The following is a 16,138-nucleotide window of genomic DNA, read 5'->3' as shown; positions in this document are numbered from 1 at the left end:
GAGATATCTGATTGGCTCAGAAGACATAGCTTTGACATCAAACCAGGAAGGTCCCGTCCACCATAACATCAGAAAGTCTATTCCTAATGTCTCAATGTGGATCCAATCATATTGACAAACGTTACATTCTCCAATGAACCACAGTTTTAGGGGGCTTTAGGGAACCATGAGTCCATTGTCATCCCCCTTCATTGAAGAAGACTTAGAAAGATTCAAAAATGTAAACCCTTCCCCGTCCCATAGTCCTCCCCAAATTATTGACTAAAGCAATTTATAGGCAGGAAACCGACTTCATTACAATAAAGTCCAAAACTGATATAATACTTGTTTGCCTCTGCAAAGCACCACGTTAAGAGTTGTAGTCCCCAGATGGGAGTTGTAGTTTCCCATTAACTGGACAGTCCTAGGTTGTTGCATATTTTGATGTTTTTCATTCTACAGATATCCAGTTGGAGTGAGCACCATGATAGACCCAACTTAGTGTCATAGGAAGGTATCATGTTGGGTTGTATAATTAATAGGGTTTTATTGCAGCCAAAAGAATTTATTACCCATCTACTGGTTAGGATATAAATGTTTTATTGGTATTGGTTTATTTGCAGTGGTGATGGTGGGGTATGATCCCTAGGAATACCACAATTGCTAGAAAGAAATACACTAGTCCCCCAAACCAACTGTAAAGAAGAGTGTGGATGATGTGGTGGTCCAGCATGTGCCCTTCCTCTCCATTCAAAGTCTATGATGGAAACAGCTTGAACAAAGTAAATCTTTATAAATGAGCCCTAAGTTTAATGACAGATCCTTATCTTACTCTCATTTTCAAGTTAAACAGCAAAGATCATGGATGGCATTTAGAAAGATACAGGTAACCACTGATCATTATGATTGGTGAAGATCCTAGCCGTCGGACCCCCACCAAACTAATAATTATCACCAATAGGTGATAAGTGCTTTTGTCTGGATGCTTCTTTTAAATGATTACAATAAACCTGTTGCTTAGCAACTGCTTAGAATGTTACAATTCAAACATTCCATCATCAGGAGGAATGAGCCGGAGGCACCAGGGATGATCCCAACCTTCATCTAGTATAGCACAAGATCTTGATGGATGAGGTATATGATTTGTTTAAACTGTCCAGGTAAATTGTCCCTTACTGTTGCCATTTTTTGGAATCCCAAGCCAAAAACCAGCCGGTGAAGGTAGGCGGCTCGTGTCCTTGCTTGACCACGGTGATGGGGATGTTTTTGTCTCTTCCTGATGGATCACTCTCCAGATATCGTTTGGCTATAACCAAAATATGTCAGTCAGATGAATCAAGAAAAAAGTTCAAAGTGATGCAATAAACAAGTGGTGAACAGACCGGGAGTTGAGTTGTAAACTGACCATTAAAGGAGTTCTCCACTTTGGACAGCCCCTAATTCTCCCTAAAAATAATCTGTTCACAAAAAAATGTATTCTCTATTTGAACTCTGAGAGCAATCAGCAGTTTTCTGGGAGGAAATCTGGTAGTAAGTGTTCAAATTCCCTGCAGTGCCTCCACAGGAGGAAATGGGTATTACACAATGTCCATTCAAGTCAATGGTATGTCTGTTCAATGCAGGGTAGTGCGAAAGGCAATCTTATACTCTAACCATTCACCAATCTGGCCAAGAGATGAAGATCCTGAACAAAGGGTCCCCTATATTGACTCCAAATTCCAAAATATTGTATTAGAAAAGTACTAGCTAATCTGGAGAAACCCTTTAATTAAGTTTGCAGTGGTTGAGAGTAACCGTCAACTTTTTCTGGTTGTGTCCTACATAAAAATCTGTATCCTCATACGGAACATATTGGCAAGACAATGTTGGATTTCAAAATCAAAGGTGGAGCAATGTGAGTTGCCCCCCCTATGTACCGGGCAATCTGTGATCTCCAACCTGTGCTTCTCCTAGCATGCCCTAACTGACGTTGGCTTCATGTTGGAGATGATCAGCTTTAGGCAAATGGTTGAGTTCCTAAAATGTAGCTCCACCAGGAGAGTATATACCTAGGCACCCCACTAAAGAGAGGTTGTCGAGCCTGAGACCCTGGATAGACGTGGTCTCAATGACTTTTATCAAACATGTTCCCAATGTTTGCCCAGTGACTTCAATAAATAATATCAATCCATAGAGAAAATCTATAGACTGCAGCTTCTCCCAGGGATGAGAAGGAGATTAGTTCTTGGTGGGGGTAGCTGCCTTACTAGTGGTCTATCAAGATTAGACCAACCCATTAACCTTTAGCTATGTTTATGGGATCAAACCAGGAAATAAACAGAGTAGATCTTCATCCAAGGTTAAAGCCTCTGATAAGTATGGCTACTGAACGGTGGAGTCAGAGAAGACAACTGCTGGCCAAAGGAACAGACCAGATATGGACTCACCTGCCACCTGTGATTCCTTCTTCTCTACTTCATTGGAATCTATTCCAATCCACAAAAATATCTATAAAACATTACAAAAATAATGAGTATAAGCTAATCAGGACTGGTGGACCTTTTCTAATGAGCAACTACAGACAGGTCAGAAGACTGAGAGAACAGGGAAGCGGTCCATGGACTCAATCACCAGAAGATCCTCAAGATGGTCCTGCATCTTAATAGATAATGAAGCCCATGAGGTTTAGGGAAGGACATCTCTATCTGAAAGAGCCAATGAAACTGATCTTTTAGTGGGTTCCTTACTTTTTTTGATTTAGGAGATAAGGGAGCCACAAAAAATCATGTCATCTTTATTGATGGTGTGAAATACGGATTAAGACGTTACTATAATGGAAGTAACTACTGCATCTAAGAGCAGGATGCAACTATAAGGGGCGAAGAGTCTGCAGCTGCCCCCCGGGCCCTGGTGACTGAGGGGCCCAAAGGAACTAGCAGTATAAATGATGTATATGTTGTAGGTGGGGGTTTCTGTTACACATTGGAAGCGTCATTTCTGCATGGGTCCCATTGAACTAAGGAAACACAGAACCCTTCAGAGTTGTTATACCCCATCGGCAACATTGGAAATCAGCATTAGTATTGTGATCATTTCCATAGAAATTTTTGAGACAGAGGAATACACAGGATTCATCAGGTCCTTTATCAAAACTCAGAAGGGGTTACATCACGCAACATTGAACTCAATGGCCCCGATTTCATTAAAGATAAGTGCACTGGAGTAGGAAGCGCAAAATTAATTAAAAAATCTGCTCCAGTTAGGGGACTGGAGGACTTTTGTGGAGTGATGAATACTGAACAACGTCCCCTCTCGGTTAAGTTTCACCCACTTTGTAAAGAGTAGGTGGAGCTGGTGTAAAAACGCCAAAAGATGCAAAAGTTTGTATGTTACTTTTCAAGTAGTTTTCTGGAGAAAACTGATGAATTATGGCCAAAGTGGTTTATATGATTCTGTATGGCATGAGCCCCCTCTAGTGGCGGCTGCAGGTAGCTGTGTGTCTCATAGTGGAAGGAGTTCAGCGCTGCGCCTCTTAGTGGCCTTGTTAGACACTGTTCTACAAATTCATCAGGCATCTGATAATCCAGAGATTCTGACACCCTCGCTCTTATTTACAGCACTAAACATGATGCCTCCTTGAATATCTCAGTCTTTACAAGTAAGGCTCTTATCACATTGTGTTCAATAATCCAGAATATCCAATAATCCGGTAGCCATTCCCATTTCAGACAGATGATCGGTGCGGTTACCTGCTCCCAGGTGTCCAGCATCATGACATCATCCTCGGCCAGGTCTTCTTGCGTGAACTCCCCGGGAACTTCTTCAACCTACCAGGCACCATGGAGGAGAATGATAATCACAGGGTTATTATAGACATTGCCAGAAAGAAGCCAGATGCATCCACTCCCCTTACACAATCCCATTCCTGAAATACTCTGTACAGCAAGTATAGTACATTGTATGCTAATAATATTAGTTGCCATAGTTTTTGGTCATCTATACATCCTCGGCTGGTTAGTTTACATTGAGGCAAAAATTTGCACTAAAATTTGGGAGCAATTTTGGCTCATGGTGCCACATTTTAAGGCACGCCGCTTGACTCTAAGTCACACCCCTCCTCTTTATTTCATGTCCCCTTTTCATTGGTAAGTTTTCCCATTACTGTTAAAACAATGTGCCAACTATCTATAAAATGTAACGCACCTACAATAGTGAATCTGCCCCTTTTGAGTTTCAATTCCTCAACATTTTCCAGTCTCTGCTACTAGTCAGTGAATGTACGCGGCAGCGAACCCTCCCTATAGGACCCTCCCTATAGGACCCTCCCTATAGGACCCTCCCTATAGACCGGTCCTGAACACAGCTGCTACATTTGTATCCAGTCTATAGAATCCTGTGTGATGTGTCCGTCAGGGCTCCAGATTGTCACAATGTATCCGAGTGCAGCCCAGTCATTCACATGTGATACATGGATGATCCGGGTCCTGGAACTGGGTAACAGAGAGGGGTCTTACATGTAGGACCGCTTTCTATCACATCCTATTAAAAGTTAGGAAAACTTTTTATTTATATGAAACCTATGAAGAGTCGGGTTATTACCAGAAACCTCCCGGTTCTATTGGAGCATCCGTACAGTTTTGGTGGGTGATCTTCCAATTGGGTTTCAAGGAGAGGTGACGTCTGATATTCCTTCTTACCGCCCAGAGTTGTCCAGAAAATATCTGATAAAAGGACGATGTTTAAAAGATTATAATCTGTGCAGTCAGATCATAGAGATCCAAAATGATCATGAGTTCATATCAGAACTGAACTTTTATTTATTTCCTAAATTGTCCCGGACATCTCACAGACTCCAAACCAGCAGGCAAGTCTCCTGTAATGCTGCTGACAACCACCACTAGGGGGCGTGTGCTGCATCAGTGGGAGATGCTGGAGTATATGTGCTGGGAGCTCCCCCTAGTGGTGGCAGCAGGCAGCCAGAACTGTTTTTATGTAAGGTTATGACTATGTGAGAATATGTAGGGGGTCTGGAGCTTTGCATCAGTAAGATATCTTAAATCATATCTGCGGGAGCCAATGTATATTGATATCTGAAGAAGGCATTGCATCGGGCATTTGTGACAAGAAATACCCGAATTGCTGGCATTTGTGTCAGACAATGTATAAGAGCTTCTAGTATGGTGGCATCTGTGGCTAGTATTATATGGAAGCATATATGATCAGCAGTGTATGGTGGCAAGCAATATTTGGGGGGCGTCTGTGATAGTATGGGGAGGAAGGCAATGTATGTTGGCATTTGTGGCAAGGACATAATGACCTTAGATTGAGGATCTGCTGATTGATCTCGTACCTGGCTCTTTGCCTTCTTCCACTTTCGTTCCTTTCCACTTCATAGTTGCCACCAGATATTCCGCGCCTTTGATTTCCTCCACATTTGCTCCTTTTCCAATCCACATAATGGCGGTGTTATTTTGGAATTTCAGAACAAAAGCATCATTGGCGTTGAGCGAGCGCGCATCAGCATCAACCTGGACATAAACAAGGGATCACTTATTCCGGAGTCTGATCTGTGGAATCCCCAGTATAGGAGAATTCATGTACTTTTCTGCTGAGATGTTCCCGCATGTAATGTCTTCTGTACCTCATTTATCCTCGTGATTGATCCGATGTTCTTTCTGACTTGGAAGAGCCGGACGGCGCGCGGAGGAGCTTGGCCGCCCTTCCTGGATGTGCCGTCCTTGAAGACAATTAGCGGCTTGTCTTTGAATATGGCCAGAAGATGTGGAGGCTCCTTCCCCTGAGAGATGCGAGTCTAGAAAAACAAAAAAAAGTTATGACCCTTGGAAGAAGGGGAGGAAAAAACAAAGACGCAAAAATGAAAATTGTCCAGTTGGACCAAAAAAGAGAACGGATGTAAACCTATGACAATACATTTGCATCCGCCTTCCATAGACTGCAATGTTATATATATATATAAAAAAAAAAAGATCAGTTTTTCATCAAACTTTTTGAAAGGATGAAAAGGCGCAGCAGAGTTTTTTGTATCCTGTAAAAAAATGGATCAAAACTGAAGTGTACGCTAATTGATGCAGTTGAGGTTTTTCCTGTTACATGTTATGTAAATACAAATGTAACAACTGAAATACTTTTTTTTATAGAACAAACGGATAAGTCAAATATGAAAAAGGAGCAATCGGCTCACCTGTCCCGGGTGCACGGCAAAATGCTCCAGTAACAGCAACAGTCCAAACGATAGCCGGCACTCCTCACATCTTCTAAAAAGATTTGCTTTATTGCTCCAGCAGTATAAAAGGCACAAAAAATGGTTGAACACAAGAGAACTAAAATTAAAAAGGCAGAAATGAGATCTCCACTGAGCTCCCAGGCAACATGTTTCAGACCTACAACTGATACTTGACAAAGGACCATGCAGGTCTGAAACATGTTGCCTGCGAGCGCAGCGGAGATTTCATTTTTGTGCTGTCGTGTTCAATCATTTTTTGTATCTTTTATACCACCGGACCAATAAAGCAATTCTTTTAAGAAGATGTGAATGCCGGCTATCGTTTGGACTGTGGATAAGCCAAATGTGCGGGGTGATGCCGACCTTAGACATTTATCACATCCTGTAGATTCAACCCCTGTAATAAGTTTGTGCAAAAATGCTGCTGACTCCAGAGCTAAAAGTGACCAAAAGTGAATCTAAAGGACGTCTGTGTGCATCGATATTAGGGGGAAACAATGTAATAAAGTACTGAAAACGAGCAGAAAACTAAGAGAGGATTATTAATTATTCATCCTGATGTTATTATAAGTCGGAGATAAAGCAAACGGATGATACAAGAGCAAAAACAGAAAGAAGTTGTAACGAAGCCGGAGACGTAATAGATGAAAGGCTGCGGTGATATAACCCCCCGGTATCAGTACTGTACTGACGTGAGTGGCTCCGGCCTTGATGGAGCGATCCAGCTGCACTGTGAGGAAGGCGGACGACGTGATCTCGTCCTTTGTGGAATGATTCCCCTGCCTGAAAGGATCAAACATATCAGATCTATAATAACAGAGAAAATCCAGTAATCCGGATGTAACCAAATAAATGCCGGATTACAGGGAAAATAACTTGGTGTTTAGCGGACGCCCCCCCCCCCTTCCTGCCTAAGAGACAGAACTTTCTTTACTTCTTCCATCTCCATCGCCGAACGAGGGCTTGCATTTTGCAGAACAAGGTGAAGTTATGAATGACAATGATCTTTTTACCATTCAATGTGCTGGAAAACAGGGAAAAAATTCCCAAATGCGATGAAATTGTTAAAAACCCACAATTCTGCAATTGTTTTATCTTTTTTATGGTATTTATTATGCAGTAAAAACGACTAGGCAGTATGATTGTCCAAGTCAGCACAATTATGGCAATACCAAACTTGTGTAGTGGTTGTTTTTTTTTTTTGTTTGTTTGTTTGTTTTTAAATAGTGAAAAAAAAAAGTGAAAATTTTGAAAAAAATAAAAATAAAAAATATCCCTTTCTGTTCCCAATTTCTGAGCCCCGTAACTGTTTTTATTTTTCTGTCCACAGATCTGTTTTGAGGGCTTGTTTTTTTTTTGTTTTGCCTGGTGGGATGATGATGATTTTACTAATACCATTTTGGGATACATTCGATGTTTTGATCGCTTTTTATTATGGTGTGCAAAAAAAAAAAAAAATCCGTTCTATATTTCTTCTCTCTTCAGGGCATGTACCGTTTTCATACTTTTCACAGATATGCTCTTTTACAGATTCGGTGATACCAAACATGTTTATTTTATTATTATTTTTATTTAATAATTTTTAATAGGAGAAAAGGGGGTGGAGGTGAATTGAATTTTTTATATTTCTTAAATTATTTTTCATATTATTTGAAGTTGTTTTTTTTACATTTTTTTTTTTTACTCCTTTTAGAGGACTTCAACTATAGGGTCTATATATTGCAATACAACTGCATTGCATTATATAGATATTCTCCTATGATGCCCAGCCACTGCATAGAACGGGGTATATCCAAGATCCTATCCCAATATGTAGTAGATGAAATAATAATAATATTAGCAAATACCTCCAATTAGAAATGTAGTATATTTCTTCTGATTAGCTATGTCCTTACCCTATGTGCAGGGCTTAGGTATTCATGGTTATGACCACTCATATAGTGACAGTTAGTTAGTTACCTGTTAGTGGTCGTAACCATGGACACCTAAGCTACTGCAATGCCCTGCACATGAGTTAAGTGACATGGCTAATCAGAAGAACTATACTACATTTCTAATTGGAGCTATTTGCTAATATTATTATTATTACACCTACTACATATTGGGATAGGATCTTGGAGATGGGAATACCTCTTTAAGTTCCCACAATGAGCATTTGGTGCATTTTTTTGATGCTGCATATTTTTTGTGCTCAAAAAAACCCTGAGCGTTTTAAAGTTTCATGCAAAGTGGATGGAATTTATAGAAATTTCATGCCTACATGTTTTTTTTTTTTTTTTACACCGCGTAAATTGACCTGCGGTGCTTTTTTTTTTAAAAAATCAGCAACATGTTAATTCTTCTTGCAGTAAATATGCGTTTTATTTTCCCCATAGATCCGAATGAGATGAGGAAAATCTACAAGTAAAAAATGCACATGCAGAAGAAGCGCATTGAAAATGCTTGTAAAAAAAAAACCACACTCAAAAACACTTGGAAAAACGGCAAGTAAATAATTTAGCTAATTATTGCAGAATTGCTGCAGAAAATCTGTAGCATCAAAAACGCCCCAAATACTCATCTTTGGTACTTAGCTTAAGGGTACGTTCACACGTTGCGTTTTTGCAGGAGAAATTGCTGCGTACAGTACTGTGTGCGTTTTTGCAGCATTTTTCTATTTATTTGAATGTGTGAAAACCGTTTGCAAAAAAAGCTGAAAGAATGAACTTGCTGCAGATTTGAAAAAAAATCACATGGAAAAAAAAAACCCGCAACGTGAGAATGAGATTTTGGAACTCTCGTTTAGTTTAGAAAAGGAAATCTCACTAAATGAACTCTGTTAGTTTTACTGGGGAAAAAAAAAAACCCTCAAAACTTGCAAATAATGATGGAATTTCTAATACTATTTACGTACCCCACCCCCTTTGAAATAATTAAAGGGGTTCTATCAAATGATACATTGTTAAAGGAGTTGTCATTTTTCAAAAAATCCTGGTCCTTGGGCACAGGTTGTTAAAAAAAAAGAAAAAAGATAAATAAACATGTGCCTTACTCACCCTCTCCAGGTCCAGAACCGAGTCTCTACCACTGCTCCTGGTGTGTGGTATTGTCTGCAGTGCTGACATCACAACAGCAGTCAGTGATGTCAACAGCTCTGCACCTATAGAGAGAACACCCAGCGTAGAGCCTCTGCACTGAGTGATTGGCTGCAGCTCTGTCGGTGAGAAATCAGCGCTGCAGCTAATACCAAATACGGGGAGCAGTGGCAAATAATCACCAGTGGACAGTGGGTGAGTAAAGAGCGGTGTGGTTTTTTTTTATTACACTCATTGGGATTTTCTGAAAGGGGAAAAATCCAACTCATTCTGCTGAAAACAAGTCCTGATCCAGCAGCATCAGAAATAAGAAAGGCACGACGACAACAACTGGAAGAACTGCTGGGTCTTAAAATGTTATTATATTTTCCTGGAGGGAGACAACAATTACGTTTTCGACTTTTCTACTCACCAGGTATAGATCACTGTTCCTTTAGCTGAAGTGTATAAAATGATGTAACAATCCCCACCATAGAATTGTCCATAAGTGTCTGGATCTACTGCGACTCTACCAGTGGATTCAACTCTCCAAATCTTAGAGAAGAAAAGCACATTCATCGCTAAGTGGTATTATAGTAGTTATATTCTTGTACATAGGAGCACTATTATAGTAGTTATATTCTTGTACATAGGGGCAGTATTATAGTAGTTATATTCTTATACATAGGGGCAGTATTATAGTAGTTATATTCTTGCACATAGGGGCAGTATTATAGTAGTTATATTCTTGTACATAGGAGCAGTATTATAGTAGTTATATTCTTATACATAGGGGCAGTATTATAGTAGTGATATTCTTGTACATAGGGGCAGTATTATAGTAGTTATATTCTTGTACATAGCGGCAGTATTATAGTAGTTATATTCTTGTACATAGGGGCAGTATTATAGTAGTTATATTCTTGTACATAGGGGCAGTATTATAGTAGTTATATTCTTGTACATAGCGGCAGTATTATAGTAGTGATATTCTTGTACATAGGGGCAGTATTACAGTAGTTATATTCTTGTACATAGTGACAGTATTATAGTAGTTATATTCTTGTACATAGAGGCAGTATTATAGTAGTTATATTCTTGTACATAGGGGCAGTATTATAGTAGTTATATTCTTGTACATAGAGGCAGTATTATAGTAGTTATATTCTTGTACATAGAGGCAGTATTATAGTAGTTATATTCTTGTACATAGGAGCAGTATTATCGTAGTTATATTCTTGTACATAGGGGCAGTATTATAGTAGTTATATTCTTGTACATAGAGGCAGTATTATAGTAGTTATATTCTTGTACATAGGAGCAGTATTATAGTAGTTATATTCTTGTACATAGGGGCAGTATTATAGTAGTTATATTCTTGTACATAGTGACAGTATTATAGTAGTTATATTCTTGTACATAGAGGCAGTATTATAGTAGTTATATTCTTGTACATAGAGGCAGTATTATAGTAGTTATATTCTTGTACATAGAGACAGTATTATAGTAGTTATATTCTTGTACATAGAGGCAGTATTATAGTAGTTATATTCTTGTACATAGGGGCAGTATTATAGTAGTTATATTCTTGTACATAGGGGCAGTATTATAGTAGTTATATTCTTGTACATATGGCGCAGTATTATAGTAGTTATATTCCTGTACATAGGAGCAGTATTATAGTAGTTATATTCTTGTACATAGGAGCAGTATTATAGTAGTTATATTCTTGTACACAGAGGCAGTATTATAGTAGTTATATTCTTGTACATAGGGGCAGTATTATAGTAGTTATATTCTTGTACATAGGGGCAGTATTATAGTAGTTATATTCTTGTACATATGGCGCAGTATTATAGTAGTTATATTCCTGTACATAGGAGCAGTATTATAGTAGTTATATTCTTGTACATAGACGCAGTATTATAGTAGTTATATTCTTGTACATAGAGGCAGTATTATAGTAGTTATATTCTTGTACATAGGGGCAGTATTATAGTAGTTATATTCTTGTACATATGGCGCAGTATTATAGTAGTTATATTCTTGTACATAGGAGCTGTATTATAGCAGTTATATTCTTGTACATAGGGGCAGTATTATAGTAGTTATATTCTTGTACATAGGGGCAGTATTATAGTAGTTATATTCTTGTACATAGGGGCAGTATTATAGTAGTTATATTCTTGTATATAGGAGCAGTATTATAGTAGTTATATTCTTGTACATATGGCGCAGTATTATAGTAGTTATATTCTTGTACATAGAGGCAGTATTATAGTAGTTATATTCTTGTACATAGAGACAGTATTATAGTAGTTATATTCTTGTACATAGAGGCAGTATTATAGTAGTTATATTCTTGTACATAGGGGCAGTATTATAGTAGTTATATTCTTGTACATAGGGGCAGTATTATAGTAGTTATATTCTTGTACATATGGCGCAGTATTATAGTAGTTATATTCCTGTACATAGGAGCAGTATTATAGTAGTTATATTCTTGTACATAGAGGCAGTATTATAGTAGTTATATTCTTGTACATAGGAGCAGTATTATAGTAGTTATATTCTTGTACATAGGGGCAGTATTATAGTAGTTATATTCTTGTACATAGTGACAGTATTATAGTAGTTATATTCTTGTACATAGAGGCAGTATTATAGTAGTTATATTCTTGTACATAGAGGCAGTATTATAGTAGTTATATTCTTGTACATAGAGACAGTATTATAGTAGTTATATTCTTGTACATAGAGGCAGTATTATAGTAGTTATATTCTTGTACATAGGGGCAGTATTATAGTAGTTATATTCTTGTACATAGGGGCAGTATTATAGTAGTTATATTCTTGTACATATGGCGCAGTATTATAGTAGTTATATTCCTGTACATAGGAGCAGTATTATAGTAGTTATATTCTTGTACATAGGAGCAGTATTATAGTAGTTATATTCTTCTACATAGAGGCAGTATTATAGTAGTTATATTCTTGTACATAGGGGCAGTATTATAGTAGTTATATTCTTGTACATAGGGGCAGTATTATAGTAGTTATATTCTTGTACATATGGCGCAGTATTATAGTAGTTATATTCCTGTACATAGGAGCAGTATTATAGTAGTTATATTCTTGTACATAGGAGCAGTATTATAGTAGTTATATTCTTCTACATAGAGGCAGTATTATAGTAGTTATATTCTTGTACATAGTAGCAGTATTATAGTAGTTATATTCTTGTACATAGGGGGCAGTATTATAGTAGTTATATTCTTGTACATAGAGGCAGTATTATAGTAGTTATATTCTTGTACATAGAGGCAGTATTATAGTAGTTATATTCTTGTACATAGGGGCAGTATTATAGTAGTTATATTCTTGTACATATGGCGCAGTATTATAGTAGTTATATTCTTGTACATAGGAGCTGTATTATAGCAGTTATATTCTTGTACATAGGGGCAGTATTATAGTAGTTATATTCTTGTACATAGGGGCAGTATTATAGTAGTTATATTCTTGTACATAGGGGCAGTATTATAGTAGTTATATTCTTGTATATAGGAGCAGTATTATAGTAGTTATATTCTTGTACATATGGCGCAGTATTATAGTAGTTATATTCTTGTACATAGAGGCAGTATTATAGTAGTTATATTCTTGTACATAGAGACAGTATTATAGTAGTTATATTCTTGTACATAGAGGCAGTATTATAGTAGTTATATTCTTGTACATAGGGGCAGTATTATAGTAGTTATATTCTTGAACATAGGGGCAGTATTATAGTAGTTATATTCTTGTACATATGGCGCAGTACTATAGTAGTTATATTCTTGTACATAGGAGCAGTATTATAGTAGTTATATTCTTGTACATAGGAGCAGTATTATAGTAGTTATATTCTTGTACATAGGAGCAGTATTATAGTAGTTATATTCTTGTACATAGGAGCAGTATTATAGTAGTTATATTCTTGTACATAGGGGGCAGTATTATAGTAGCTATATTCTTGTACATATGGCGCAGTATTGTAGTAGTTATATTCTTGTACATAGGAGCAGTATTATAGTAGTTATATTCTTGTACATAGGAGCAGTATTATAGTAGTTATATTCTTGTACATATGAGCAGTATTATAGTAGTTATATTCTTATACATAGGGGCAGTATTATAGTAGTTATATTCTTGTACAAAGGAGCAGTATTATAGTAGTTATATTCTTGTACATAGGGGGCAGTATTATAGTAGTTATATTCTTGTATATAGGAGCAGTATTATAGTAGTTATATTCTTGTACATATGGCGCAGTATTATAGTAGTTATATTCTTGTACATAGAGGCAGTATTATAGTAGTTATATTCTTGTACATAGAGGCAGTATTATAGTAGTTATATTCTTGTACATAGAGGCAGTATTATAGTAGTTATATTCTTGAACATAGGGGCAGTATTATAGTAGTTATATTCTTGTACATAGGGGCAGTATTATAGTAGTTATATTCTTGTACATATGGCGCAGTATTATAGTAGTTATATTCTTGTACATAGGAGCAGTATTATAGTAGTTATATTCTTGTACATAGGAGCAGTATTATAGTATTATAGTAGTTATATTCTTGTACATAGGGGGCAGTATTATAGTAGTTATATTCTTGTACATATGGCGCAGTATTGTAGTAGTTATATTCTTGTACATAGGAGCAGTATTATAGTAGTTATATTCTTGTACATAGGAGCAGTATTATAGTAGTTATATTCTTGTACATAGGAGCAGTATTATAGTAGTTATATTCTTGTACATAGGGGACAGTATTATAGTAGTTATATTCTTGTACATAGGAGCAGTATTATAGTAGTTATATTCTTGTACATAGGGGGCAGTATTATAGTAGTTATATTCTTGTACATAGGGGGCAGTATTATAGTAGTTATATTCTTGTACATAGGGGGCAGTATTATAGTAGTTATATTCTTGTATATAGGGGCAGTATTATAGTAGTTATATTCTTGTACACAGAAGCAGTATTATAGTAGTTATATTCTTGTACATAGGGGGCAGAATTATAGTAGTTATATTCTTGTACATAGGGACAGTATTATAGTAGTTATATTCTTGTACATATGGCGCAGTATTATAGTAGTTATATTCTTGTACATAGGAGCAGTATTATAGTAGTTATATTCTTGTACATATGGGCAGTATTATAGTAGTTATATTCTTGTACATAGGAGCAGTATTATAGTAGTTATATTCTTGTACATAGGGGGCAGTATTATAGTAGCTATATTCTTGTACATATGGCGCAGTATTGTAGTAGTTATATTCTTGTACATAGGAGCAGTATTATAGTAGTTATATTCTTGTACATAGGAGCAGTATTATAGTAGTTATATTCTTGTACATATGAGCAGTATTATAGTAGTTATATTCTTATACATAGGGGCAGTATTATAGTAGTTATATTCTTGTACAAAGGAGCAGTATTATAGTAGTTATATTCTTGTACATAGGGGGCAGTATTATAGTAGTTATATTCTTGTATATAGGAGCAGTATTATAGTAGTTATATTCTTGTACATATGGCGCAGTATTATAGTAGTTATATTCTTGTACATAGAGGCAGTATTATAGTAGTTATATTCTTGTACATAGAGGCAGTATTATAGTAGTTATATTCTTGTACATAGAGGCAGTATTATAGTAGTTATATTCTTGAACATAGGGGCAGTATTATAGTAGTTATATTCTTGTACATAGGGGCAGTATTATAGTAGTTATATTCTTGTACATATGGCGCAGTATTATAGTAGTTATATTCTTGTACATAGGAGCAGTATTATAGTAGTTATATTCTTGTACATAGGAGCAGTATTATAGTATTATAGTAGTTATATTCTTGTACATAGGGGGCAGTATTATAGTAGTTATATTCTTGTACATATGGCGCAGTATTGTAGTAGTTATATTCTTGTACATAGGAGCAGTATTATAGTAGTTATATTCTTGTACATAGGAGCAGTATTATAGTAGTTATATTCTTGTACATAGGAGCAGTATTATAGTAGTTATATTCTTGTACATAGGGGACAGTATTATAGTAGTTATATTCTTGTACATAGGAGCAGTATTATAGTAGTTATATTCTTGTACATAGGGGGCAGTATTATAGTAGTTATATTCTTGTACATAGGGGGCAGTATTATAGTAGTTATATTCTTGTACATAGGGGGCAGTATTATAGTAGTTATATTCTTGTATATAGGGGCAGTATTATAGTAGTTATATTCTTGTACACAGAAGCAGTATTATAGTAGTTATATTCTTGTACATAGGGGGCAGAATTATAGTAGTTATATTCTTGTACATAGGGACAGTATTATAGTAGTTATATTCTTGTACATATGGCGCAGTATTATAGTAGTTATATTCTTGTACATAGGAGCAGTATTATAGTAGTTATATTCTTGTACATATGGGCAGTATTATAGTAGTTATATTCTTGTACATAGGAGCAGTATTATAGTAGTTATATTCTTGTACATAGGAGCAGTATTATAGTAGTTATATTCTTGTACATAGGGGCAGTATTATAGTAGTTATATTCTTGTACATAAGAGCAGTATTATAGTAGTTATATTCTTGTACATAGGGGCAGTATTATAGTAGTTATATTCTTGTACATAGGGGGCAGTATTATAGTAGTGATATTCTTGTACATAGGAGCAGTATTATAGTAGTTATATTCTTGTACATAGGAGCAGTATTATAGTAGTTATATTCTTGTACATAGGGGGCAGTATTATAGAAGTTATATTCTTGTACATAGGGGGCAGTATTATAGTAGTAATATTCTTGTACATAGGAGCAGTATTATAG

General features: G+C 36.3%; 1 protein-coding gene across 1 annotated transcript in view; it reads right to left on the bottom strand.

Moving 5' to 3' along the window:
• Positions 1 to 752: 752 nt before the first annotated feature.
• LOC141264888 (scinderin-like) overlaps positions 753 to 16,138 on the bottom strand; it is a 74,503-nt gene continuing 59,117 nt past the window's right edge. Inside the window, exons 9-16 of the mRNA XM_073677282.1 lie at positions 9,689 to 9,810; positions 6,895 to 6,985; positions 5,600 to 5,770; positions 5,309 to 5,486; positions 4,558 to 4,679; positions 3,708 to 3,785; positions 2,406 to 2,466; positions 753 to 1,285 (exon numbers count right to left, since the gene is read on the bottom strand). Coding sequence (XP_073533383.1) covers positions 1,152 to 1,285; positions 2,406 to 2,466; positions 3,708 to 3,785; positions 4,558 to 4,679; positions 5,309 to 5,486; positions 5,600 to 5,770; positions 6,895 to 6,985; positions 9,689 to 9,810 — 957 coding nt within the window. The 3' untranslated portion in view covers positions 753 to 1,151. The remainder of the gene's footprint in view (positions 1,286 to 2,405; positions 2,467 to 3,707; positions 3,786 to 4,557; positions 4,680 to 5,308; positions 5,487 to 5,599; positions 5,771 to 6,894; positions 6,986 to 9,688; positions 9,811 to 16,138) is intronic.

Source organism: Phyllobates terribilis, unplaced genomic scaffold (genome assembly GCF_046119375.1).
Source record: "Phyllobates terribilis strain yellow unplaced genomic scaffold, ASM4611937v1 Scaffold_4__5_contigs__length_816908805, whole genome shotgun sequence".
In the NCBI taxonomy this organism is placed as follows: domain Eukaryota; kingdom Metazoa; phylum Chordata; class Amphibia; order Anura; family Dendrobatidae; genus Phyllobates; species Phyllobates terribilis.
The sequence above is the reverse complement of the archived record's forward strand: the minus strand, read 5'-3'. Positions and strand labels throughout refer to the sequence as shown.